The 25,506-nt window shown below is 39.8% G+C and overlaps 1 protein-coding gene across 9 annotated transcripts in view; it reads right to left on the reverse strand.

Annotated features, from left to right (window-relative positions):
- Positions 1-25,506, reverse strand: part of MID1 (midline 1) — a 329,175-nt gene that overhangs the window by 103,908 nt on the left and 199,761 nt on the right. For 6 of the 9 annotated variants that reach the window (XM_043501596.1, XM_038387758.2, XM_043501556.1 and 3 more), the window contains exons 2-3: positions 17,776-18,491; positions 6,008-6,124 (exon numbers count right to left, since the gene is read on the reverse strand). In XM_043501596.1, the coding sequence (XP_043357531.1) occupies positions 6,008-6,124; positions 17,776-18,435 (777 nt within the window). In that variant the 5' untranslated portion in view covers positions 18,436-18,491. The remainder of the gene's footprint in view (positions 1-6,007; positions 6,125-17,775; positions 18,492-25,506) is intronic. The other 3 variants (XM_038387755.2, XM_038387753.2, XM_043501884.1) reach the window with 1 other exon arrangement.

A 25,506-nucleotide genomic window follows, 5' to 3' on the forward strand; every position in this document is an offset into this window, starting at 1 on the left:
ATCCTCTCAGAGTACAGAGATGTCTTTCTTTAATAAAGGAGATAATTCTGTCTATCACTCACATACCAAGTTCCTAGTTTTCAGCTTCTGCCAAATAAGGACCACGAGGAATGTCTTTCCAGAGTAACCTTTCCATCTTAAATATTATTTTGTAGCTCTACACTACCTAATCTGGTTGTGCTGAATATACCCTATTGCTTTGAGTTGCCCACTGTTACCATTTCCCTTCAGCTAACATCTTTTCCTCTCCTTAACACACAATGTTTCCTTTCTGACATAGTGCCCTACCTTCCCTTTTTCTCTGTGTACTTCTAGGAATCAGTCTCTTTTCAGAAGTCTTTTGAGCTGTCTTTTCCCAAAACCACTTTCCCACAAACATTGTGTTATTCAAGAACAATAAGGGTTTCACAAAACTCAGTGGTTTCTTGTGAGAAAGGTTCAAATGGCCTCATTTTAATCTGGGAACACGAAGAGCTGTGCATTCCTATGGAAACATCCCGAGCTAGTGTAAAATGTCACAGCTCCACCAACTTCAACCTGTCTACAACAGTTTACATAAGCTGAATACAGTAACTCCTCACTTAATGTTGTAGTTTTGTTCCTGAAAAATGCAACTTTAATGTTAAGCAAATCCAATTTCCCCAATTTCCAATAAGAATGAATGTAAATGGGGGTGAGGGTAGGTTCCAGGGAAACTTTTTTTGCCAGACAAAAGGCATTAAATACATTTTAAACAAGTAATTTTATACAGGTATTAAACAGGCTGACTGCCCCCCATCAGCTCCCGTACACGCCTTCCCCAGCACCTCCCGCTCACCAGCAGACACTGCAGATCAGTGCCTTCTCCCTGCTCCCTCCACCTCCTACCTGCGGCAATCAGCTGGTTTGCGGCATTCAGGAGGCGGGGAGGGAGGGGGAAGGCTGCGCACCATGTCCTCGCTCCTCCCCCTAGCCTCCTGAATGCTGCAAGATAGCTGATTGCCGCAAGCAGGAGGCAGGGGGAGCACGGGGAAGGTGCTGATCCACAGGGTCCGCCAGTGAGCGGGAGGTGCTGGTGGGGGGGGGGGGGGGAGGTCGTAGAGGGGCTGCCAGCCGTGAACAAAGCAGGTGGCCAAATGATGTTATAGGGGAGAATTGCACAACTTTAAACATGCAAATTCTGTAATGGAGCAGGGATGTAAGATCGAAACAATGTTAAGTGTGAGGCCATTAAGTGGGGAGTTACTGTATCTGGTGTGCAAGTCAGTCTGGTCTTGTAAAAACTGACTCAACCTAAGCCCCATGTGGTGGTGCACACTCACCTCTTGTGAGCACCTTGTGTTGGGTAGGTGCAAACCTGCACTCACTTTCTCTCTTTTCGCTGTGTTCCCTCGGCTATTGCCCTTGCCAACACTGCCCTTCAGTGGCTCTGCCATCCGGCCAAGTCACACAGTCAACATGTCAACAAAACCTACCTCTTCCAGGGTAAAAGATCCAACAGGGCCTGTCCCTATGCCCTAAGTAATGTGTTTAGTCTGGTCTCTGGGCTCAGTCCTCAGACCCTTCTGGGCTAGCTTTAACTCCCTGTCTGCCCTGGCATAGAGCAGTGCCCCCACAGCATTCTCCCTGGAGATTTTTTTTTTAGTCCTTCCCTTCTCTTGGGGTTATAAACAAGTCTTAATCCCTTCTTGGGGCTTAGATCATCCTGTGAGTGATAGTACCTGGGCCCACCCACTACTCTGGCTCCCAACCCAGGACCTTATATATAGCTGTTGCTATTTCCTGGGCCATTTCTCATGTAGTCCCTTCCTCTTCACCATTACCTCAGGGCTGAAGTTCTTCCCCACAGAACACCAGTGTCACCAGAACCAGCCTTCTGGTTCTGTCTCAAACTCCAGCAAAGAGCGCCTTTCCTGCTCCTCTAGTACCTGCCAGGAACTAACTCCTTTTAGCTGAGCCTGCTGAGCTCTGATCAGCTTCTTCCCTGCAGCCTTTCTAGGAAGACCTGGGGAGCCGCCTTCATTACTCATTTTCTAGCCTTTTGCCTTAAAGGGCCTAGTACATCCCATCGCACCCTGGTTCGCACCAATTTCAGTTAACTCAATTCAAATCATGCTTTACCCTCATCTCACCAGCTTTAATATCCATTTCACCTATTTAGTCATGTACTTCTACAATTTTTATGCATAGCATAAATAGCAATTTTCAAGTCAAAATACCAAACACAGTAAACATCAGAACACATGAAGAAGGAATTCTGGCAATGTATATTTTCCCACTTCCTGAAGCTAGAATATAGTTTGGGGTCACAATTAGTAGAAATGAGAAGCTAGACCCTCTTCAGGATAAGACAGGAGGCAACTGTTTTTTCTTTTGCCAGTAGTCTTATAGCAGTGTAAATGATATTATGTACACTTCTTCATGACTTTGGTGCTCTAGAAGTAAGCAAGCAGACATCCAAACAGCCAGAGCAAAGGTTGGGATTATCTGTGGGGTAGACACTGCAGTATGGGCAGTATTCATTTTGTGGGCCAGAATCACTGAATTTTTTACAGATGTTTGAAGTATTCGGAATACTTCCCTGTGCCATCCTAGTCACTGATACCGCAGTGAAGCATTCACCATAAGTGAGAACAGGCAGCCCATCCTTGGGTTATGTTCAGAGCTCCATAGGGTCACCATCAGCAGAGGTTGCTGAGGGGACACATAGAATCAGTGCTGGGCACAACTCCTTCCCAGCCAACATTACCTACTTTTGGGGGCAAATTCTTATGGTCCTGCAAGCATATGGGAGGTTATGGCTGTTGCAGCCTTCCCTTGGTGACTCTGGTCTCAGTGACCTGGTCAGCAGAGAGCCTCTCGGTGAATTTTTCTAACAGCCCATGAAAGAGTTCTCATCTCCTTCGCAAAAGGTTTTTCAGCTTGGTTTGGATTAGCCTGAGGTTCTTGTGGTTTCTTTCTGACTGCTCATTTGTCATCCTGGTTCTATTTCTTCTGTGTGTTCTCAGAATGAAAGAAGATACGATCACCTCAGAGGATAAGTTTATAAATGCCTCACTGAAGAATTGCCAATAATGAATCTCCTCCAAATGTATATTTTAAAAAATCCCTGAATAGTAAATTAGTTACCATATTTTGGCTCTCTTATGTCACAGTACTGCAACAGCTGTATTCATTTCATCAGGATTCACTGTCGTTTATAGTAAAACAATGAGGAATTAGTTTGTATATACTTTGGAACACGCTCTCCTCTTGGTCTGAAATAGCCCTAATTTTCAAGGCATGCTCTGAAGCCCATTTGTTTTTCCAGGCTGAAGGAGGCGGAAGGTTCTAGTGGGAGATCTTCATGATCTTCCATATGTTAGTTGCTGCTGGGTTATTCTGAATTAGTTGACTTGTAATTAAAAGGGAGTTACAGAAAAGCTCTCTATTTTTAGGAATAGTCAAGTAGTGCCTAGAGCAGGGGAAGGTGCTCCTTTTTAACAGGATCAGTGTGTAAATCAAAATATATAAATATCAAATTCACAGTTTGGAAAGTGAAGTTGATATTTTTAGGGAGTCACTTTCCAAACAACCAAGGAGATTATATAACACAGCACTAGAACTGTGTTAAATGTTTGCAGTGAAAACCAAAACATGGCCAGTTTGGCAGCTGGTTGCAAGCTCAAAATTCAGGGCAGGTTTGTAAAAATTTGGCTTAGCTTTATGAGCCTTTTTGGAGATCCTACAGCTAGATTCAGAAAACTGGCTGAGTTTTATTTTACTCTAAAGCATAAAGTGAAATTCAGGGATGGGGGACAAACTAGATAGATCACAAGGGTTTTCACAAACCCTTGTGAACAAGAGTTTCACAGTCAGGCCAGATCTACACTAGAAGCTTCTCCCAGTATAGCAATGTCAGCAAAGGGGGTGATATTTTTGCAACATAGGCATACCAGCAAAAGCCCTAGTGTTGATGCAGTTACACCAGCATCAAAGTGGTTTTGCTGGTATAGGTTATTTCACTTTCACTATATTTCACGGTATAACACATAGAAGCAAGAGTTCTTTTTTTGCTGTTATAAACTGCGTCTACACTAGGAATAGGGTGACCAGATAGCAAGCATGAAAAATCTGAACAGGAGGTGGGGGGGGGTAGTAGGAGCCCATATTTAAAAAAGCCCCAAATATCAGGACTGTCCCTGAAAAATCAGGACATCTGGTCACCCTAACTAGGAAGCTTTGCCAGTATAGCTAGACCTGTATAGCATACACTGGCAAACCTTTTCTAGTGTAGTCTTGGCCTCAGATTCATATTGCAAACACTCCTCACTTTTGAGGATTTGATTCTCATCTCTACTTCTCATGGTACAGGTTTGTATTAACAACCGAGAAAGCCCTTAACAGAGCTGCACAGGCACACGTTTGTCTGTTTTGTTCATTATTAAAACGCTATGGATCAAATTCTGAACTTTGTTTCATCAGTACAAACCAGAATAACTCCATTACTTCAATGGGATTACTCTGGATTTGCACTGGTGTAAATTAAGGCATGGTGTGACCAGATGAACCAATGTAAATACTGTATAATTGAGATATTATTTTATTCTACTATCATAGGACCTAAGAGCTCCAGTGATGGAGCAGGACCCCATTGTGCTAGGCACTGTACAAACAGAACAGAAAGACCATCCCTGCCCCAAAATGTTTACAATGTAAGTATAAAACAAGAACAGATGGATAGTAATAGATTCAAATTTCTTAGGCCCTGACTGTAGAATCCGTACACTGGAGAATGCTTATTTGACCAAGTAATACCAGGGATTACTTGCATGAACAAGGGCTGGTTTAAGTAAAGGTTCCACAATCTGGCTCTTAATCTCTACTCAGCCAATGCTATTAAATAAAACAAAACTGAATACTGATTTCTAACCAAGCTAGATTCTCAAATTACACAATAAAGAGGAGACCTTTTATCTGTCATACACAGTTAAAATGGCTCCCCGACATTGCTGTATTGCATAGCTGCACAAATAGGTTTCCTAGAGCTTTCCTCTCACGGTTTCTTCGTAGAAACGTTCATTCTAACAGGGCAGGACTGATGCAAACAGCTTCCAAACTCAGATATTTACCTGACCTATTGGACCTCCTCAGGAAGGAAACTAATTCCTCCAAGGAAAACACGTGACAACAGATTAATAGTCCCACTATGTGCACAGTAGTCATTCAACAAGAAAACTTCCGTCTCCGACTTCAGGATGAATTGGAGCTCTTATCAGTCCCAGAATATGTCTGTCTGTAAAAGTGTGTAAAATAAGCAATGCCCGTTTTTTCCTTTTTTCTTCTTGCTACTGACTGTTTCATTACTAACTATACACATGGTAACTAAGAAAATAATCACTCCTTCACATGCATCTGTAATTCTGATGATCATTTAGTTTATAAGCAGATAATTTAGTTTGTAAACACTGAGTTTAACACAGGGCTTTTATTTAAGAGGCATGTCAATGTAGGCAACAACTGGGCAGTGTAGTTTGCAAATTTGTCCACAATGGACTTTGGTCTTGTGCCCATTGACTAAAACGGTGAAGTCTAAAGCCCTATTGTTTTCAATGGGGCAGAATTAACCACAATGGGGATCCTAACAACACTACTCTGACGGGGATTTGTTAGTGTGTTTTTCTAAAGAGCAGTAGTGATTTATTTGACAAAGTAAATTGCATTGGTTTCAACTGGGAATGTGCAAACTGATGTGGATGAAGCAGGAGCCAATTTCAAACTCTGCTCAAAATTCAAACCAAACTCAACCCTTCTCAAGGTTCAAAAAAGTACAGTTAACTTTATTTCATTTCTCTCATTTCCCCCCTCATATAGTTACCCTTAACAATAAGTACAACTTTTTCTATTGTTACTGATCCAAAAGGCAACAGTATGACAGACATAGCACTTTTAGATCATTTCTGTGGAATGTGTAAGATTTTTTTTTCTCAACAAGGGCAGGACAGGAAGGACTGAAGTAAATAAAAATAGTTCTTCTAATATTTCTTACCCAGCCAGAAACAGAAATCTCATGACATCCTGTTTGCATGAGACTTTTAGTCCAGTTTTTAGATGAGAGGTTTGGGAAAGCATCTGAACTTCTGGAGTGCTGCTCCACCATTCCCCCCTGCAAAAAAAGGGGCTAATTCAGTGAGTTGGGTGGTAATTCAAAAAAAAAAGTGGAAAGGCATTATGAGGATGGCTGTTGCTAAAATTGATGGAGCTGTTATTTCCACTAAGGTCACATAGCCCCATGAGCTATGACAGAAGCCTCAGAAGGTCAGCGATGATGCAACACATTGAGTACAGACAGATTTGTTGTGGGGCTTAATAAAACAGTAGGAAAATTCTGCCTTCATTTAAACGTGCAACAAAAACCAACATCAATGTACAGGTTAACTAATCTGACCAAGTATCTAGACCAGAATTTTTTATTTATGGGGGCAACTATTGTTCTTTGGGGTGGGGGAAGTGAAGGGCCAATGACAGAATGCAGGCATTATATCCTACTACAGATAACTTTTTCAAAACTGTAGATTAATAATTATAAACCTTCAATTGTAGCCTTAGAGACATAAGCGTGGTAGTTAACCCTATTGACCCAAATCCTGGCCCCTCCCCCTTCAGATAAGGAAGGCCCGAAACCCCCCATAGTGGAACTACCACGATTTTGTTGTGACCACAACAGCAGCACCCCAGGCACGAATGTACAGGAGGAGGCAGGAAATAGGAAGGGCAAGGTAAGGGCGTTTCATTCTGTGACTACATATTCCTCTGCTGTGAGAGTGAAGTGGCTGTAGACAGTGTGTGCCCTTGATGGTAGTGAGGGTTGCAGACCTTCCACCTCTCCTCAGCCTTCATATTCACGTGCATCAGCACCAACTTCTCCTCTTCTATTTTACAGAATCTATTTGGGTTGGATACCCAGAAAAACCTCTATTTTTACTTAGGTTTATTTTATATTGCATTTTACTTACATCTGCCCCAGCAATGTATACTTTTAATAATTTCTTCCTCTCTGTTAGTCAGTGAAAAGGATTTCTCCTAATATATATGGTGAGGCTTTTGTGTGGAGAATATCATATTTTAACAAATATTTGAACGGTTTGCCATTCCCCCTCCCCCCCCCGCCACACACACACACACCCATTTCACAGTTTAACAGATTATGTATACAGACTCACCATTATAGATAGATAGGAAAGAGTCAATGTGTTAAGAGTTTTATTCTTCCTTTTTATCTTTTTTGGTTATGGGGCAAAGCTAGCACAGAGTGTCATTGACTACAGCCTAACAATTCTAGCAAATGACTTCTGAACAAGATACATATGTGGCAAACAGCTGTCTGTCTGTAATCAGTTTTAAAGTTTGACCATAATGTCTGGGCCCCTTTAAACAACAGAGCTCAGTTATACAGCCTCATGTTTCAAGAAAGCAAAGCATGAATCAAAGAGGACACTTTCACATGGATCAGTTTCAATGAAGAGTTTGCCACAGTGCAAGCAGACAACTGCTAGCCAGGGCCAGCCCTAGACCAAATGGCGCCCCAGGCAGGAGCACCTTCAGCACCCCATCCCATTTGTTAAACTTTTGAATAACTTACATCACCCAAGCCTGGTGCCCACCAAGCCCTACACCCCATTTGGTCACCTGCCCCTAAATCTGGTCCTAAGTCACCAACTATTCTTTCATTTACCTGAGAACAGGGTTATGTTCAACAAGGGAACACTTCTATTCTGGTATCTCTTTTCTCATCAGTTTCATAGAAAGATTTCCTCTACTTACTTAGTCATCATTTCCCTCAGCCCCAATATTCTGAACCTGTCATGCTAGTGCTAAGGAGAACAGTATTTTAATCCATCCAAAAATCTTGTTTGTTAAAAACAAGACAAGTTAGAGTTTAACTTTAGACACAGAATTAAAACATCAATATTTTAAAACTAATTCCAAAAGTGTGAAACTCAGGATTTTACAATAAAGTACATGCAATTATAGGAAGTGATACAAGGAGGTGAGGTGCAGCTTGTGATTTTAGACACAGTCCTGAACAAGGAGCAGTACCATCAACAGTACTATTCCAGGAGTAGTCCCAGGAGCTTCTGAGTCACTATTGCCCCCTTGCTTCCTCTTATACTAGGAGTTCTCAAACTGGGGGTTGGGACCCCTCAGGGGGTCATGAGGTTATTACATGGGGGTGTCACGAGCTGTTAACTTCCACCCCAAACCCTGCTTTGCCTCCAGAATTTATAATGGTATTAATGCCAAAATCTATTAGTGTTTTTAATTTATAAGGGAGCGGGGGTCACGCATAGAGGCTTGCTACGTGAAAGGGGTCACCAGTACAAAAGTTTGAGAACCACTATCTTATATTAAGAATAAATTACGAACCTTTCTAGCTCAGCTAAACAAATAAGCCATCATCTGCAAATTCTGAAAGTTGTTCAGAGTTGATATTTTGATGGCAGAAATGAGAGATTTAGGACTTTCAATGGGTGCCATTAAAAACTCAGCATTTACAGCAAGTAGTAGTTAAATTTATTACTATATTTATGGTAATTCCCATTCTAAATACAAAGCATACTGGGATGTAAATGGCTACCAGCACACTTGGGATATAAAACACTTTTTCAGGAATTTAAGTTCTTTTGCATGAGCTTTGTGATTCTGATCTCACTTCAGTTTTTAGAATACTTCAGTATAATACCAATGACTTCAATGGAAATACTCCTGATTTATCCTGAGTTGAGCTCAGAATTGTACTCCTGGGGAATTCTGTGCCACTGCACAAGCACAGAATTAATGTCTCCCACAGATTTTACTCTTTCCTCATAGAATAATTGATTCACAGTGGTCACTGGGCCAGAGCGGGCATTTTTGGTTCAGGCATTGGAAGCAGCTGAGGGCAACATAAATCATAGCCTAAGGGTGGGGGAGGAGGTTGGACATGCATGCGGGAGACTGTCCCTCATTTGCTATTGTGCTACACCCAGAGCTTCTGGGCTCTAGCTGCTAGTCCCGGCTGGGCTGGTGCAAGACGGAACTTCCTCTTCCACTGTATGGATCAGGGAAGTCTGGCTGGGGAGTGGGGTGGTATCCGGATGCATGGGGGTTGGGTAGATATGGGGGGCAGCTCCCCATACAGTGACCCCAGCTGCAGATAGCTCCACATCTACCCCCACTTCCTGTTCCCATAGCTCCCCAGCTTGCAGGGGGAGGAGTCATTGTACAGGGAGCTGCCCCCATGCCCATCCAACCCCCATGCATCCAGACTCCACCCCTCACCCTGACTCCCCTGCTGAGCTCCTGCATCTGCCCCCCAACACACACACACACACACCCCAAGACCATCCCTCACGGAACTCCCCGCACTTGAAACCCTACTTTGCTAAGTTCCACTCCCCCTGCACCTTGACCACCCTGCCAAGCCCCACATACCTGGAATCTCACTTCACTAAGCCTCATCCCTCCAGCTCCTGAATTCCCTTGCCAAGCCCCATCCCTCCACACACAGAGCCCCTACGAAGCCCCATCCCACCCACACCCAGACCCCCTGCTGAGCTCTATCTACCTTCACCTGGACCACCACCCACAGAGTCCCATTACCCCTGCACCCAGAACCCCCCAACAAGCCCCTGTGCATCCTGGGCACCCCCCCACTCTAGACCCTCCCACCAAGCCACCTGCACCCAGATTGCCGCACAGAGAACCCTTCCCCCACACCTGCATCCCCCACACTAAGCCCTTCCACACTTGGATCCTGCTGGGCTGAACCTGCCAGCCCACACCAACTGGGGCTCGGGATGGGTGAGCATGTGAGACTATCCCTCTCGCTTGCAATTGCGGTGTGCCCCAGTGCAGAGGGGCAGGGCCCTGGGCTGTTTCTGAGGGAGGCCTGGCCCTTGCCCTGTGTCAGGGTTGGATGCAATTTCATCACTCCTGTGTCCCAGGAGTGGGGACTCCGGGTGACCCCCATTTTTGTGCAGCCGCTGGCCTGCACTCCTCACTGCCGTGCTGAAGCCTCCATTCCCATTGCCCTTCTAATCTGTTGTCTGCAACAATTTCAGTTCTAGTCCAGTGTCACAGCTAACTACAAAATTGAACATATAGTTTAATTTGAAACTGTTTAATCTTGTATTTAGCTGTGACACCAGAGTATATTTCCCAGACCTGAAGAAAAGCTCTGTGTAGGTCGAAAGCTTGTCTATCTCACCAACAGAATTGGTCCACTAAAGGATATTACCTCATCTCTCTGATGTTTTATATGTCAGAGAAAGACCACTCACAAAAATAGTCTATAGTTGTTTATGGAACAAAAACCCTCTCAATCTCAAAAATTCTTGAAAAGATAAGTCTCAAAAAGGAGAAATTTAGACACAGTCACTCCTATTGTATCCCTTATTCTTATGGTCTTTCAAGAACCTTCTGATCCACCAAATACTATCAAACTGAATTAAAATATCATGCTACTACTACTGCTTTTCAGTCTCTGCAGAACTGATGGCTAGAGTAGAAATTTCAAAAGAATGCACTCAAATTACACATCAGATTTTGCCTGCTGAGTCTTTTTGAATTCACCATTTTTCACATTCAAATTTTTCGGATCATGTGAAAAATTGTGCATGTAATTTTAGAAGTTGGATTGAGGCACCTTTGAAAACATATCCTTATATAAACAACTGTTGACATATGATCGTGTTAATGCTTGTTGCCTAAGGGGAAAAAATGTTACTATTGAACAATATTGACTGCCCCTTGCCCTTTCTCTTCCATTGTTAAAATCCTAAAAAGAACAGGAACTGTTTTAGAGAGAAATAGTAAATAACCTTGCAGGTTTTACCAAAAGGCAGACGGCTATATCTGTGCCAATCTAATTCTAGGTTTCAGAGTAGCAGCCGTGTTAGTCTGTATTCGCAAAAAAAAAAAAAAAAAAAAAGTACTTGTGGCACCTTAGACTAACAATTATTTGAGCATAAGCTTTCGTGAGCTACAGCTCACTTCATTGGATGCATTCGGTGGAAAATACAGTGGGGACATTTATATATAATTCTAGATGCAACAAAAATCTCACACCTCAGCAGATGCAGAGAAGAAAGCTTAGGAACTCAATCAAATCATTCTAATGGAAAAGAGGAACAGTAAGTTAAAGTACCGATACAGGGATCTGATTCTGAAAGTACTTTTATTTAAGGTACTCTTTGGGGGGGGAAAAAAAAAAAGGTATGAAATGAACTATTGTATAGTGCCAGAACACAAACAGGAAAAAGTCACAAGAAAAGTGATGCTCCTAATGCACCCTATACCAGCCACAAGAAAAAGGCCATCTCAAACTCTTTTTCAGGCAGCATTGCTAGCACCATACAGCATATCACCAAAAGTCAACAGTACATCACTTTTTCCTTCACTTACTATTATTTATTTATAGGATACTCAAATTATGCTAAGCACTTTACAGACATGTTTAATGACTATGCTCCAGCCTTGAAGAGTTTATTTGATCACTGAAAATAAAAGATGGATGGTAACTTGTAGATCTAGTAGGGGCAGACAAAGGTCTCCCTCTTAAGAAAACCTGTGTAAAGTAAATTTTAGAATTTGCTTGGTAGCTGAGGATGCCTGAAATGACTCATGCATGGAAGATTATATACTATGGAAGAAGGCAGTAAAAGGATAAAACATACAGGCACAGCAATATCTGTTGTTACCGTAATTAAATGTTATACGGTCCTGCTCCTCTCCACCAAAAAATTCTGAATCAGGAAAAAACAAACACAGACTTAAGGTCACACACTAAAACAAAGGATGTAGGACTAAAAAGAGGATTCTCATAATTGTATAAGTATATTGATGTAGTAAATTAGTGTAGTTGATAGTTATTCCATTTTTTACCTAGATTGCACACTCTTTGTAGCACAATAATCCCTAAAACACCATGGCTACACATATTAGTTTTATTTTTATTGTCTGGGTATTGGCACACTTCAAGGCAGCCAGTCTGATTATGTGTTTCGATAATATTCTATACAAGTAAATGTGACTAAACACCAATGTTGACACCAAAAATAATAATCTATGCAGTAGAATACACAATTTTTAGATCGGGCAATATATAATGTAACAATTTATTAACTTCATGTATGCATATATTGTACTTGTTTAACAATTTTTATTAAACCTCTCATCTTATTTCTGAAGTTCATGTATGGAATGATCAAGAAGCTATTGAATTTCAAGTTTCCCTAGAACACATTTTGCCAGGTTTAATATAATACTTTTAAATACTAAAGCTGCATAAACTTGAAAGAAAGGTGACAACTGGCTACTGCTCAGAATCATTCAATACTAAGCAAGCAGGAGGAAAATTTCAATCTTGTAAAGTTAGTTATAATTTTTTCCACATTCTTTATACTATATATTGTGCTCACTGACAGATTGAAAAATTGATCCTATTGGGAAAGGCTTTGTGTGTTTCTTCTAAGGCGCATATTCTTTCCTAAATGTATTGTCTGTATAACTACCATTGTTAATGTTAATAGACGTTACAAAGATACAAAAGGGAAAACATATTCATAAATGTGAAAGGCAGCAACAGAAAAAAAGTGTTTTAAAAGGATACATTAATCAATGCTGAGTTAAAAATAGAAATCCATTACATCTATAAACATGCTAGTAATAGCCACAAGTACATTATATATGGAATGCATATACATAACATACATGTGTATGTAATTCATATAAATACACACATTTTATGCACCCCCATATGTATCTATTTTACATGCACATGCACTGTACATTTGTGTGTGTTTTTGCATGCGTGTAAATATGGATATTACTAGTAAGTTGTATGTGTATTATACACATACACAAATTATATAAAAAGAAAAGGAGTATTTGTGGCAGCTTAGAGACTAACAAATTTGAGCATAAGCATCCGATGAAGTGAGCTGTAGCTCACGAAAGCTTATGCTCAAATAAATTTGATAGTTTCTAAGGTGCCACAAGTCCTCCTTTTCTTTTTGCGAATACAGACTAACATGGCTGCTACTCTGAAACAAAATTATATATACACACACACACACAGAGTACATGTAGATATTACTAGTATCTTTGGGTGTATAGGTATCGATCTACACATACATACTATTAATAAATGAACATAATGACGTACGGTCTGATCCTTTAAGCACATGCTCATATGTGGTCAGCAGGACTATTTACATGAGTACAGGTTTGCAGTGTCAGACCCTGATGATATTACAATACATTTGAAAGCTGATTAATGATCAGTCCATAAATTAAAAGTAATACAAAAAGGGAGTAAGGAACGCACACAGCTGGACTGAAAATTTCAGCATATATTGTATCAGTATCTCTACAAAGACATTTAAATATTAAGGATTTTAATCTCAAGTTTAAAACAATAGGGAAAGATGCATGCATTGTTATACTCTATTTATAGAAGCTTTGGATTTGGCAGAAGGCCTTCTATCATAATATGCTCAAAGTAATTTTGTAAGATGTAACTTTGATTTTCTCAGTGCTTAAATATTTTATAGTTGTTTCCCACTGAAAAATGTTTGAGCACTAAATTTAAGGCAAATGGATTATTTTCCCTGTGTCCTGATTCACATTAGGAAAAAAAAAGATTTTTTTTAAATGGATTCTGTCAAAATCACCACATCAAAATGTGGATTTTGATTGTAGTGTTGTCTGTCTATTTTTGTAAATTCTTTCCATGGGGAAAAAAAAACATAATTTAAAAATTCCTTTTTGTTGGTGTACTTTTGGAAGTAAAAATACCAAAAATGTTAATGAAAAAGGCAACACTCTTGGAGTTACAGAATTCTACTCTGGAAAGTGATCTACCCTTTGTAAACATGCCTAAGACACTTCAGCATTAATAAGAATTACACAGAATCATTCTGATTAGATAGTATGAAAGCCACCCCAAACTGATTTCACATTGCATGGCGTTATGGGAGATATTGCTATCTGAACGTTATGGACCAGATCCTCAGCTGGTGTAAATCTAAGCAGCTCCATTAACTTCGATTGAGCAATGTTTATTTACACCATTTGAGACTCTGCCCAAGATGTATTTTTTCCTTTTGTCAGGCCCAAATGTAACATGTTTATTAACTCAAAATGAACATTAGCTGACTTTATCTGTCTTACATTTACATTTGTCCGCGCACAACATTCTCTCACTCCAAAACCTTAGCTAATGTTAACTTGTGTAGATACAACTATATGAGAATCTAATTTTGATTTGTTTCCCTGAAAAAAATTGGTATATGTTCTAATTGCATTTTTTTCATTCCATTGCTCCAAGACAAACAGGAAAGGATGAATGTTCATTGAGTAATAGAGATTATTTGCATTCATAAAGCGGGTTAGATGTGAGCATTTGCTAGAATCCTGTTAATATTTATAACACACTACACATTAAAATTAACCTTCTGTTATATAAACAAAGTTCCACCACAAAGTTAACACTACACCATGTCACAAATTCAATATATTACCGACTTGTCCCCAGTTTTTATTATACATGTCCATGACCTACTTTATTAATTATTATTATTAATAATAATAAACAGAAGATTTTTCATGTAATCCTATAACTAAAAATACCAGAGCCTGCTGCTGTGAGAAAATGAGTGCCTTCAACTCACAGTGCGCTGATAAAAGATGAAAGTACTCAGCACCTCACAGGATTGGAGTTATAACTGTCAGGGCAAAGTGATTTAGAGACTTTTAGTTCTCATTTCCAGAGCTTCACAATGACTGTTACATTGACTGTTAAATCCATTCTAGCATGCAAGCCTCAGACAAGTGTACCAGAACTCTTAATTAAAGGGCTTCATTTTTGCCACAAAAAGAGCTAGATTGTAATGGCATCTTTTGTCCCGTGGTTAATGAAGGATGATATATTTAAATAATTAGCAACACTGCTGGGATAGAATGCAAGTAATTAGCATTGCTTGACACCCAGAGCTACATATCAAAAACCAACTAGTTGCTTTTGTTAGCATCAACACTATGTTGATTTAAAAAAAACTCCACTGAAAGAAAATGTCACTTAAGGTATGGTGTGTTTTCGTTTTTTAAGGAAACTTATCATTAGAAATTTATGAATGAGTCCAGCGATTTTACAGAATAGATGTTCATTTTTTCAAAAAATCTTTGCATCACCAAAAATCTTTTCATTTAAATAACAGTATTTTCACAATCATTGTTATCCATTTCTTCTAGTTGACGTTTTAGTTTATTAATTTTAACATTGAGCTTATTAGCTTCTACAGGTCCACGTGGATGAAAGTTACCATATAAACTCAAGACCAAGATCCTTCCATTCTTAGTAGCAGTAATGTAGCTAAACTGACCTTGTATCTATCTCAAAGGTCAATATTATCCTTAATGAAGGAGACAACCAGAATTCAAGAGTGGATTTGGAACTCTTGCTTGTCTGATAGACAGCAGAGGCCAGATCTTCAGCTGATGCAAACCCACATCACTCCGTTTAATTCAATGGAATGATGCCGATCTACATGCTATAGATCTCGCTCTAGGATTTTAGCGCACAAAATATTCTCAGCCTCTGGGAGAAAAGGGTAGGGAGAGAAAGGATAGGGCATGGTTTTCAAATAGCCTTACTGATGGCCAGAGAATGGAACTTTGACCTTGAAAGAAACTACCTGGCCTACTACCCTTCTACCCAGAGTGTAGTGGAGGGAAGGATTATATGAGGGGAATGGTAGCTCATGATGAAGTGGGTAACAAATGGCCTTCAGACAGGCTTATTGTTATTTGAGAGAACTATCTATGGGAAGAGATCAACCACCTGGCAGGATTGCTGGGGCCAAGGAAACACATATTTGGATATCTTGCTATCTTGGACACAAAATGCCAAAACACTGTAATATAATATGTAAAGAGAGAATTTTAGCTAAAAAAAATTTTAGTAGGAATTTAAATAATCATTTGCATTGTCATTAAAGTGGAATGGCATCATTTGACAATCATCTACTCTACCCACTGCATTCGTGTTCACAACCAGAGCTAGGAGAAAACCTAAGCACAGTACAAACTAGTTTGGATTTAAATTTAATTTTCCAAGCTATTGGTGATATTAACTCAAAGCTATAAAGAAAGAAGAGACAACTGTTTTAAAAATGCTATATTTAGGCTTACTACATCTAAATAAATCAAAATGTGAGATTTCCTAATTGCTTATATTGAGATACTAAAAAATATACTTACCCAATATTTAATTATGGCAGGTATTTCACATTAAATAGTGCATTACTACCAATATAAATCAATGAACAATAGGATGTAACAGTTCTAATTCATCTACCGAATAGTAACATTTCATTAAGCCAATTATTGGGTTTTTATATCCACATTCTATAATACTAAATGTAAAATATTATCAATCATGACAAAAAATCTTATATTTATCAAAGAATAAAATTGTGTAATATATATAAAAATAACTATACTTCATTATTAAACAAGAAATCCTTTAAGATTTAAAAAGGAAGCTGTCAGTTTCAGCCAGATTTTCTTCCTATTACTATTCACTGTTTTAATATAATATGACGTGTGTGTGTGTGTGTGTGTGTGTGTGTGTGTGTGTGTGTGTGCGCACTCATATATAAACATAAAGGGTTTGTGCACACACACACACACACACACACACACACACACACACCTACCCACCAATGTGTGTTGTTATACATTTTGAGATAAGACCTCTAGTTAAATTCAACCTATTCTGTTAATTTCTTGCCACTGAAACCATTGTATGCAGAAGAAGAATGCTCTTTTTACCTTCATACTCATGATCTCTCAGTTGTAGTCTTCCTTCGAAATAATCAAAGCTGCATTTCCCTAAGGAATGGGGGTGGGGGTTCCTGACGTTCCTTCTTTCTTATTCTGCTCTGCAGCAGCATGCAAATCTGGTAACTAAAAGATCCTGGGCTCAAAGAGGTATAATACTTCTCTACTTAGTTACTACTACCTGAGTTGGAGCTTTGTTAAATTAATTCCATGCTGAAACTGGAGAACATCCAGAGAATGTGTGTGAGCAATACCGATACTATAATGAAGACATTCTACAATGGAACACAGGACTGTCAGAGCACCATTGTTACCTGATAGGATAGATGTGGAGGGGAGGGGGGAAATCATATAACCAAGAGAATGTCACAGGTAGCGCTGAAACAATTTCATTTTTGTTTTCATTTCTATGTCTTATATAAGTGTGAGTGAATGTTGTTGCTGGGGGAGTCCTGAAGACAGCTCTTAAATGCTTCCCCTGCTTTGCATGATGCAGAGGGATTTCAAGTTGTAAGCAACTGCGTTAAAAATAATTGCCATCACAATATTCAAAGAATATCTGAAATTTCAATGTCCATGTATATGTATATTCACATACCTATATGTACAGCGGTCAACATGAAAAACTTACCAGTCACTATAGATAATGCTTTAAATTAAGTTTACTTCAATATTTGTAGTATGCTTGGTATTCCCTATGGTAAGTATAGGGAAGTTTAGATAATACTGAGGTAACTTTATCTAAGGCAAATTAATTGACACCTTTTCAAGAACAGATGTGTGTACATGCATATTGTATATTAATTACAGACTGCACTCCTACCCATACCAACCACTCTTCAGAAGTGAGAAAACATATTTCCCCATCATGCAACTAAGCTTCTTGTCACACCATGCTTGCTGGGCTACAAGGGGTGAGTAGGTAAAACTAACCTTTAATTTGTCATAGCGCTCACTCAAAGCTGCCACCTGATGATCACGATGCCGTCCAACCAGTTTACACAAGGCACAGATTAACTGGTCATCAGTCACGCAGTACATGTTAACTTTCTCGTCCTCATGCTCCAGACACATTAATCCTCGGATGTGAGAGTCCGGAATAGGCTCTATCAAACGGTGGCCCGTGAATGGCTTCTTGTTCGGGTGAGTCGCTTTCAGGCACTCCTCGCAGTAGGACACCTCGCAAGTGACACAGGTCTTCACTGCTTCCTGTGCAGGGTCCTGGTCACAGAACTGGCAGAGAACTTTTTCACTGGATGACATGCTGTTGCTATCAAATGCCCGCTCTCGGCGGGTTTCGCTAGGAGAATTGGGCCCACTCACTGAAGCTTTTTGAAACCTGTCGATAATATTCTGCAGGGTGACGTTGCGCTTCAGTCCGTCTAGACCACGTTGATTGAGAGTGATGACATAACGACAAGTAGGGCACTGGAAGGCAGTGATGGATTCCACTGATTCGTTGGTGGCACAGTGGGAGACCAATATGCGATGCGCACAGTTGAAACAGAGGCTGTGAGCACAAGGCAGCAGCAGTGGGTCCTCAAACAGCTCCAGACAGATAGGGCAGGTCAATTCTGACTCCAGTGTTTCCATCTTCAGGCAAAGCTTTCCTGTGTCGTCAGCGAAATCCAGGGAAGCTGATCGGCTTTCTGGAAACATAATGCAAAATTCGATTAGGCGAGAGAGAGCAAGAGGGGTCAGCCACGGGGGGTTGTCAACTTTCGCCACTGGTACTATCAAGCCACCACAGCAGACTGAAGAGCTATCTAAAGTTTTGAATCTGCATAGGCACACGTCAAGGTATTTAAAATTGTACTATTTTGTATTTAAAAAACAAACAATTTAAAAAAACATAGCAATTGTACTGTTTTGTATTTAAAAAACAAAACAAAAACAAACAAAACCCTTTTGTCAGTTTCTCTATCTTTAACATGAGATAGAGGGCAACAGCAGATGTTTTCTGGTGCTTTTGAATTATTAAAAGCCAAAATTAAGACCTTCAAACAGCATAACAACATATCACAGTAAAAATAGATTCCCGCTGCAGAAGCGGCTTTCTGCTTTGCTAACCTGCTGGCAATTTTTTTTTATTTCTGTTTTGAAGAGTAGCAGAGCAAGATTAAGCCACAGTGTTATGATAACCTAAAAGCTCCTTGTTGCTTCTGTACTTCACATTGTGGCATTGTCCCATATTACACATTTTAATTAATGTTACAGTCATGGTACATAAATATACTGGGTATATCTGTCTCTATATCTATGTGTTTGTGAATATACATGTAACGTAGTGTGTATGTATATACACACGCAGTAGAGTACATAGGTGTGTATATATATATTCTCAAGAATGTGTATTTGTGCATAAATACATCACCCACACACATACACATATACCCAGCAGCAGCAGCAGCGATGGATGCAACAGAAATATCTAGAGAGATTAGACAAAATATAATATAGATATCTATTTAGAGAGAAAATATTAGCTCTGCACAAATTTCAAATGAGCTTGACCTAAGACATAATATGAGCTTCTGGAAGATCATTGAGCTAACGTGAAATATCTTTGGTTTCTTTAGTTTAACAAATTTATCTTGGTATGTATAATCTTTGTTGTTACAATTTAGAAGGAAAACAGACTATCGGCTGAAAATACTCAGTTTAGTGGTTTATTGATCAGCTGAAGAGGATAAGGAATTACCAATGACTTTTAGATGGAGGGCATGGGATTTTCAAGAAAATGGAGCAATACATCCCTGGAAAGAGATCAACAAACTTCATTTTGTTTCTTCTTCTCTATTCAAGTTACAGGGAGTGATTTTGAAAGAGTCTCCCTATGCAGCTCTCCCTGCCTAAGCTCTCATCAAGGCCTCATTGCTATTGCAAGCAGACAGGTCAGTGAAGCAGAAGCAAAAGCTATGCTTCACACTCACAGAGCTGTACCTTTTGATAGTACAATCTATTTAAGCTTTGTTGCTCATAACTGAGGACAGCTTCAGATGGCACAGCTGCACACTCTTTACACTGTAAAGTCATTGTTCAGTTGTGTGAACTCCTGCCTCCCTCCCATTTTAAAAAAAAAATCCACATACAAATCTTGGTTCATTAAGGGTGAAGAGAGCCTGGTGCTCATTAGCAAGCTTGGGAACCAAATCTCTTTGAACTTTCTGCATTTCACTACAATTAAACTTCAGACTGCAGTTACAGTGACAGGAATGCTATATATAACCCCAATACAAACCATAACAGAACAGAAAAGTTCAACAAATGGAGGCAAGGTTCAAATCACCTATTAATTCTTATTCATACATGCTTTGTGGTAAGGGCACTGAGGCTTCAGTTCCAGAGATGTTTTTGCCTCTTTGCAGTCATCCAGATATATGCCAAAAGCTCTGAAGATTTTAAAAACGCACTGACCTCATCACAACTCTTAATTTTCAGGTCTACTGTGCTGATGATCTTGGTTCAACTAAAGTTCACTTTGCCACTGTCTAATTCAGTTATAACTATCCATCAAATGCCAGAAATACATGCTGTGCCTTTTAAAAATTAAAGACCTGTTGATTTGACATGGGTGCAATGATAACCCTCCACTCTCACATCAACCACAGTCACACAGCACACAAAAGATGAAAGCATATTCTGCAGATGAAGAACAGTGTCTCTTTTCTTTTCTTCATTCACTGTTCCATGACAGATCCAGATGATCAAAACCTCATTCATGCTGTTTGAATTCATTCCCACACTACAACGGAAAATATCACCCATTTATCCCGCATTTTATATGATGAACTGAAAATAAGAGAAGGGGATTTATGGTTGGCAGAAGCCAAGGTTTTAAGCCAGCAACCCTAATTGTTACTTCTATACTGGCATTTCAGTGAAAACACACTGACCTTCAGCATTTCTTTCTTATAATTGTTTAGGATTTGGGGCTTCTTCCATGCTTTCTTTTATATATGGAAATCCCGCTGGCTCAGTGTGTGGCAGGTGACCTCCTTATCTCTGTTCAGTTGCCTCCTTGAAACAAATGGCTTTTAATGATAATCAACTACAGATAAACAAGAAGATATATGCACCACTTATCCAAAGGTTGGAGCTTACCCAGTGTTTCAGAAAGGTGTTTATAGACTATTTTGTCCAAGTCTGATGTAGGGTCAGATTCTGATACCTTTACTCACACTGAATGGTAACTTACTCCTTGAGTAGCACTACTCAGTGAGAGTAAGGGCATCAAAATCTGGCCTTGGAGACCTGTCTTCCTGTTTGTTCAGAGTTGAACACACCGAGGGAGCTCAATAAATGATATATGTCCCCTTGTACCAAATATTGCTAAAACCTCTAGCAAAATCATCTGCACCTCCTCTCCTTCATAGCTGCCAATGACATTTACTTTTAACAACACTGCATTTTTCATTACCACTGTCTCTGTGACTGAACCAAAAACTAATGTAAGCTCTAAGAGGGACAGAGTATGCTAAAGACAATCCAAATAGGAGTATCTAACCAACTACAATCCTGCTATTACTTTACTATTACAATCCTTCTATTGTACTTTTAAACAATTCAGTGCAGGTCATGTTAGCAATCCACCCACAAAGTCTCTTAAAACCCAATGCCATTTTTCTCAAATTTTTATGTATAAACTTTCACTTTCATGAGCTTTCTGGAAAACTTCTAACCACTTGAAATTGGAAGACTGTACTTACAACCAATAAACCCTCCACACCCCCCCCAAAAAAACACTCCATATGCCAAGTGTATTATCATAGAAACAAAAATTCAGTATAAATGGTTTATAATAGATTCTTTTGTGGCTTTACAAAGCTGTGGTTCGTAAAATTACTGCCACCCAACCAGTGCAGGAAAAACAGCAATAGGGGAAAGAACTTGGAATATATAATTTGGTAATTTCAAAAATTTAGAATTACAGGCATAAAAATATCATTGCAATGAGAGATACTAAGTTTTACTCACAAGAAGTAATTTTAGCAATAGACAACAGTGAAATAGCAAATGCTAAAACATAACTTATTTCTAGCTGGGAAACCTAATTCAGTAAGAACTGAATGTAGGCCTGGCTTGACATGAGTAATTGGACATGGGGGAGGTCTCACTTTTTGGGAGACAGAATTAAGATCAGCAGGCTAAAAATAGAATGTTTGTTCTAGCTAAGAAAAGAGGGAACCATTTACAATGTCCAGTGGATAAATTGGGAACAATGGATAAATTGGGAATATAAAGATGAGGTATACAGTAAGTTGTGCATGGACAGAGCACGCCGCACAGAGATTAGTTCCTACAAAGTAACCAAGCCAAACCCAAAACATGTGATGCAACGTATAATAAATGCAATGTGATGTATGAATGTATATAAAAGGAAAAGGTTTGCTGTGTAACTTTGGATATGTGAAAAGAAAAGGAGCACTTGTGGCACCTTAGAGACTAACAAATTTATTTGAGCATAAACTTTCGTGAGCTACATCCGATGAAGTGAGCTGTAGCTCATGAAAGCTTATGCTCAAATAAATTTGTTAGCCTCTAAGGTGCCACAAGTACTCCTTTTCTTTTTGCGAATACAGACTAACACGGCTGCTACTCTGAAACCTGTCATTTAGATATGTGGTATGCCCTATGTTCAACCACTACGCTTGAATCTGATATACAGCAAAGCTACGCTGTGTGTACCAGTAGTTCTCATCCTGGAGGACCGTGAGCAAGTTTCAGGAGGTCCACCAGCAGGGCCAGTGTTAGACTCGCTAGGGTCCAGGGCAAAAAACCAAAGCCCCATGTCATGGGGCTGAAGCCTGGGGCCCTGAGCAATGTAGCTTTGCGGGAGCCCCTGTAGCATTGGGCCCCAGCCAATTCCCTGCTTCCTACCCCCAATGCCAGCCCCAGCTTTTTTATGCAGAAAACCTGTTATTGTGGCACAAGTGGTCCATGGAGTTTTTATAGAATGTTGGGGAGTGGGGCCTCAGAAAGAAAAAGGTTGAGAACCCCTGTTGTATACCAAATAAAGGAACCTGTGTGATGAGATTGGAGTCGGACTGAATTCTTGGGAAACTGAATGGAAGAAACCTCAGGGGAAACAGGACACTTGGAAGTCTGAATCTCCTCTACATAAATGCAGTGTATGAAATATGCTAGAAATAGAATGTTGGCCCTTACAGGGGGTGAAATGTCACTGAAATCAGTGACCCTTCCTATGACTTCAGTGGGCCAGGATTTGACCCATTGTTTTAAGACAAACTGAAGAACTCTGAGTTGGTGATAACTCCTTTTAATTCCATGAGGAAAGCATCCTCAAGCTCCCCAGAAAAAGAGAAGAAAGAGAACGGACAATTTAAACTGAATTTACTTTAGCTTGCAAGTGTCAAGTACGAGCGGAATACAATGGAAAATTCTTCCTTTATATGATTGTTTCATTACTTTTATGATCTGCAATATGATTTTATTACTATGTTTACTTTATTATTTCTGTGCTTTATCATTTTATTTAAGTGCAATTTAAACACACAGAGCAGGGGTATTATGATAAAAGAAAAAACAGAAGTCCAACAAGAATGCGTCTTTGAACTGTATATTAGTTGGATATGAATGAAATGCATGAATATAACTTCAATAGAGAGCTACATTTAAAGAGAAAATGTTCATAGTGGAAAATCATATCTTTTTAAAACTCACAATTCTATACATCTATTATTGGTCAAAAAGCCTAACACTTTTTCGCTGACAATATCCAGCGCCTATGCCATTAAAGTAATTAAGACTCTTGCAATTTATTTCAATGAGAGCACGATCAAGACCCAAAAATACATTCACTGAGGAGCATGTAACATGTTCTTCTTGGCTCTAATAAGTATGTTGCAGCTATTATAGCAAACAAAGAAAAAATCCAATGCACCCTACACGTGTGTTAGTATTCCTCCTTGAGGTGGCATTGCATTTAACCCCTTAAACAATTTCTTTAAGGTTACGGACCAAAGTACAATGATAACATTGTACTTTGAGTATTTCTTCTCTACTTTTCTTTGGTCCTAGGAGTGCAACAACAATGAAATACTTTAAAGACCCTACACATACCAAGAAGCTGAAACTCTCCTATCTTCCTACCTATCTTATACTCATCACCACAACATTTGAGTGTCTGGTTTTTTTCTCTTTAGCGTTAACTACATAATAATGTCATTATTGCCAGATAATGTCATCCACCATTTTGACCCAATAAATTCAGGATAAGACTAGGTATTGCTAATTTCTGAAGAGTGCTCATTTTATAACTGAGGTAAAATTATACTAAATAATAGGCTAAAGTCTCTAGTTAACTAAGGACACTTTCTGTCAGAAAGTCAATGGAGAATAAACCTCTACTGGAGTAAAGCTAGCAGAGGTGGCTCAAATGCTTCTATACAATTGCCTATTCCTCAGAGGGAGTGGAAGGAGAGCGTGTGTCAGGGGCAGGTCACGGACAAGATGGGATAGGTATCAATGTGGCAGAATGGATCTCTGCTACTCTTGATCCTCTATTGGCATAAGGTTCTTGAGCCAGTGGCATAAATAAGGGCTGTCCTTGAGCAGTCCTACACTTGCTGAACCAGCTGCCACTCTCCACTGTGTTCGAGTGCATGTAAAACTATGTAACTTGGTAAAACTGTATTTATTCAGAAGCAAAAAAAGTGTGTTGTGCTATATCTGGAGATTCTCTGATGTGTCTCCTCACTAACAAGATTTCAGTTTTTCATGGGTTGGTGAATCATATCCTAAATATACCCAAAGCAGTTTCCATTGGCATTTTTCCTAGCAACAGATACTGACAACATATCTGGATTTCAGTACTGCAATGTCAGGGCCCATGCCACACACATTGACCCGTGTCACCAGCACTGGAACCGGGGAGGAGAGGGCGGTTAGGGTGCCATGGCCACCCCAATTTTTTAAAAGAAACATATGTGCTCTCTGTGGGATATTTAAATATTAATTCCTTTGCCACTTTGGCCTTGCCTCCCTCCCAACCCCCAATTCTACAAAGGTTCCGGGCACCCGAAGGGCCATTGTTCCCCCACCACCACCTTTAAAACCTGCCTGGGAGGCAGCACATTGTGACCTGGCCTGGTTGGCTGGCACTTGGGTCCTGCTGCTCTGCACTGAGCCACATGCCAGCAGTTGGGCCCTTACCTGTCAGCTACCAAAACTACAGCGGAGGCTCTTCTTGGGGCCGGGAACCCGCTGGGTCTGGGAAGCAGGAAAAACCCGTCCCCAGAGGGCTTCAGGCTGGTCAGCAGGGAGAGTATGTGTGTGGGAGGAGCAAGGGCTCCGGGAAGGCAGAGGCTACAGTAGGGTGGGACTCGGGGGGAGGGAAAGAGGGATTTGCTCCCCCACTCTTGCCATCCTTCCAGCACCTGTGATGTACTTAAATTCAGTGGGAATAACTCACATGTGTAAAAACCATACAGGTACATAAGCATGCAAGACTGGGGATTTAGACATGGAACACCTGCTGATGCAATTATTTTTTTTATAGAAAGTACTTTCAAACTTTAAAAATTTAAAATTAATATAAAAAGATCCTTATTATATAATTTACCATGTTATGTTAATCCAAGAATGGCAGTTATAAAATAAGTTGCAAAACCTTTATTGATATCACACACAAAGAATGTACTG

The sequence above is a fragment of the Dermochelys coriacea genome, chromosome 1 (genome assembly GCF_009764565.3).
Source record: "Dermochelys coriacea isolate rDerCor1 chromosome 1, rDerCor1.pri.v4, whole genome shotgun sequence".
Taxonomy (NCBI): Eukaryota; Metazoa; Chordata; order Testudines; family Dermochelyidae; genus Dermochelys; species Dermochelys coriacea.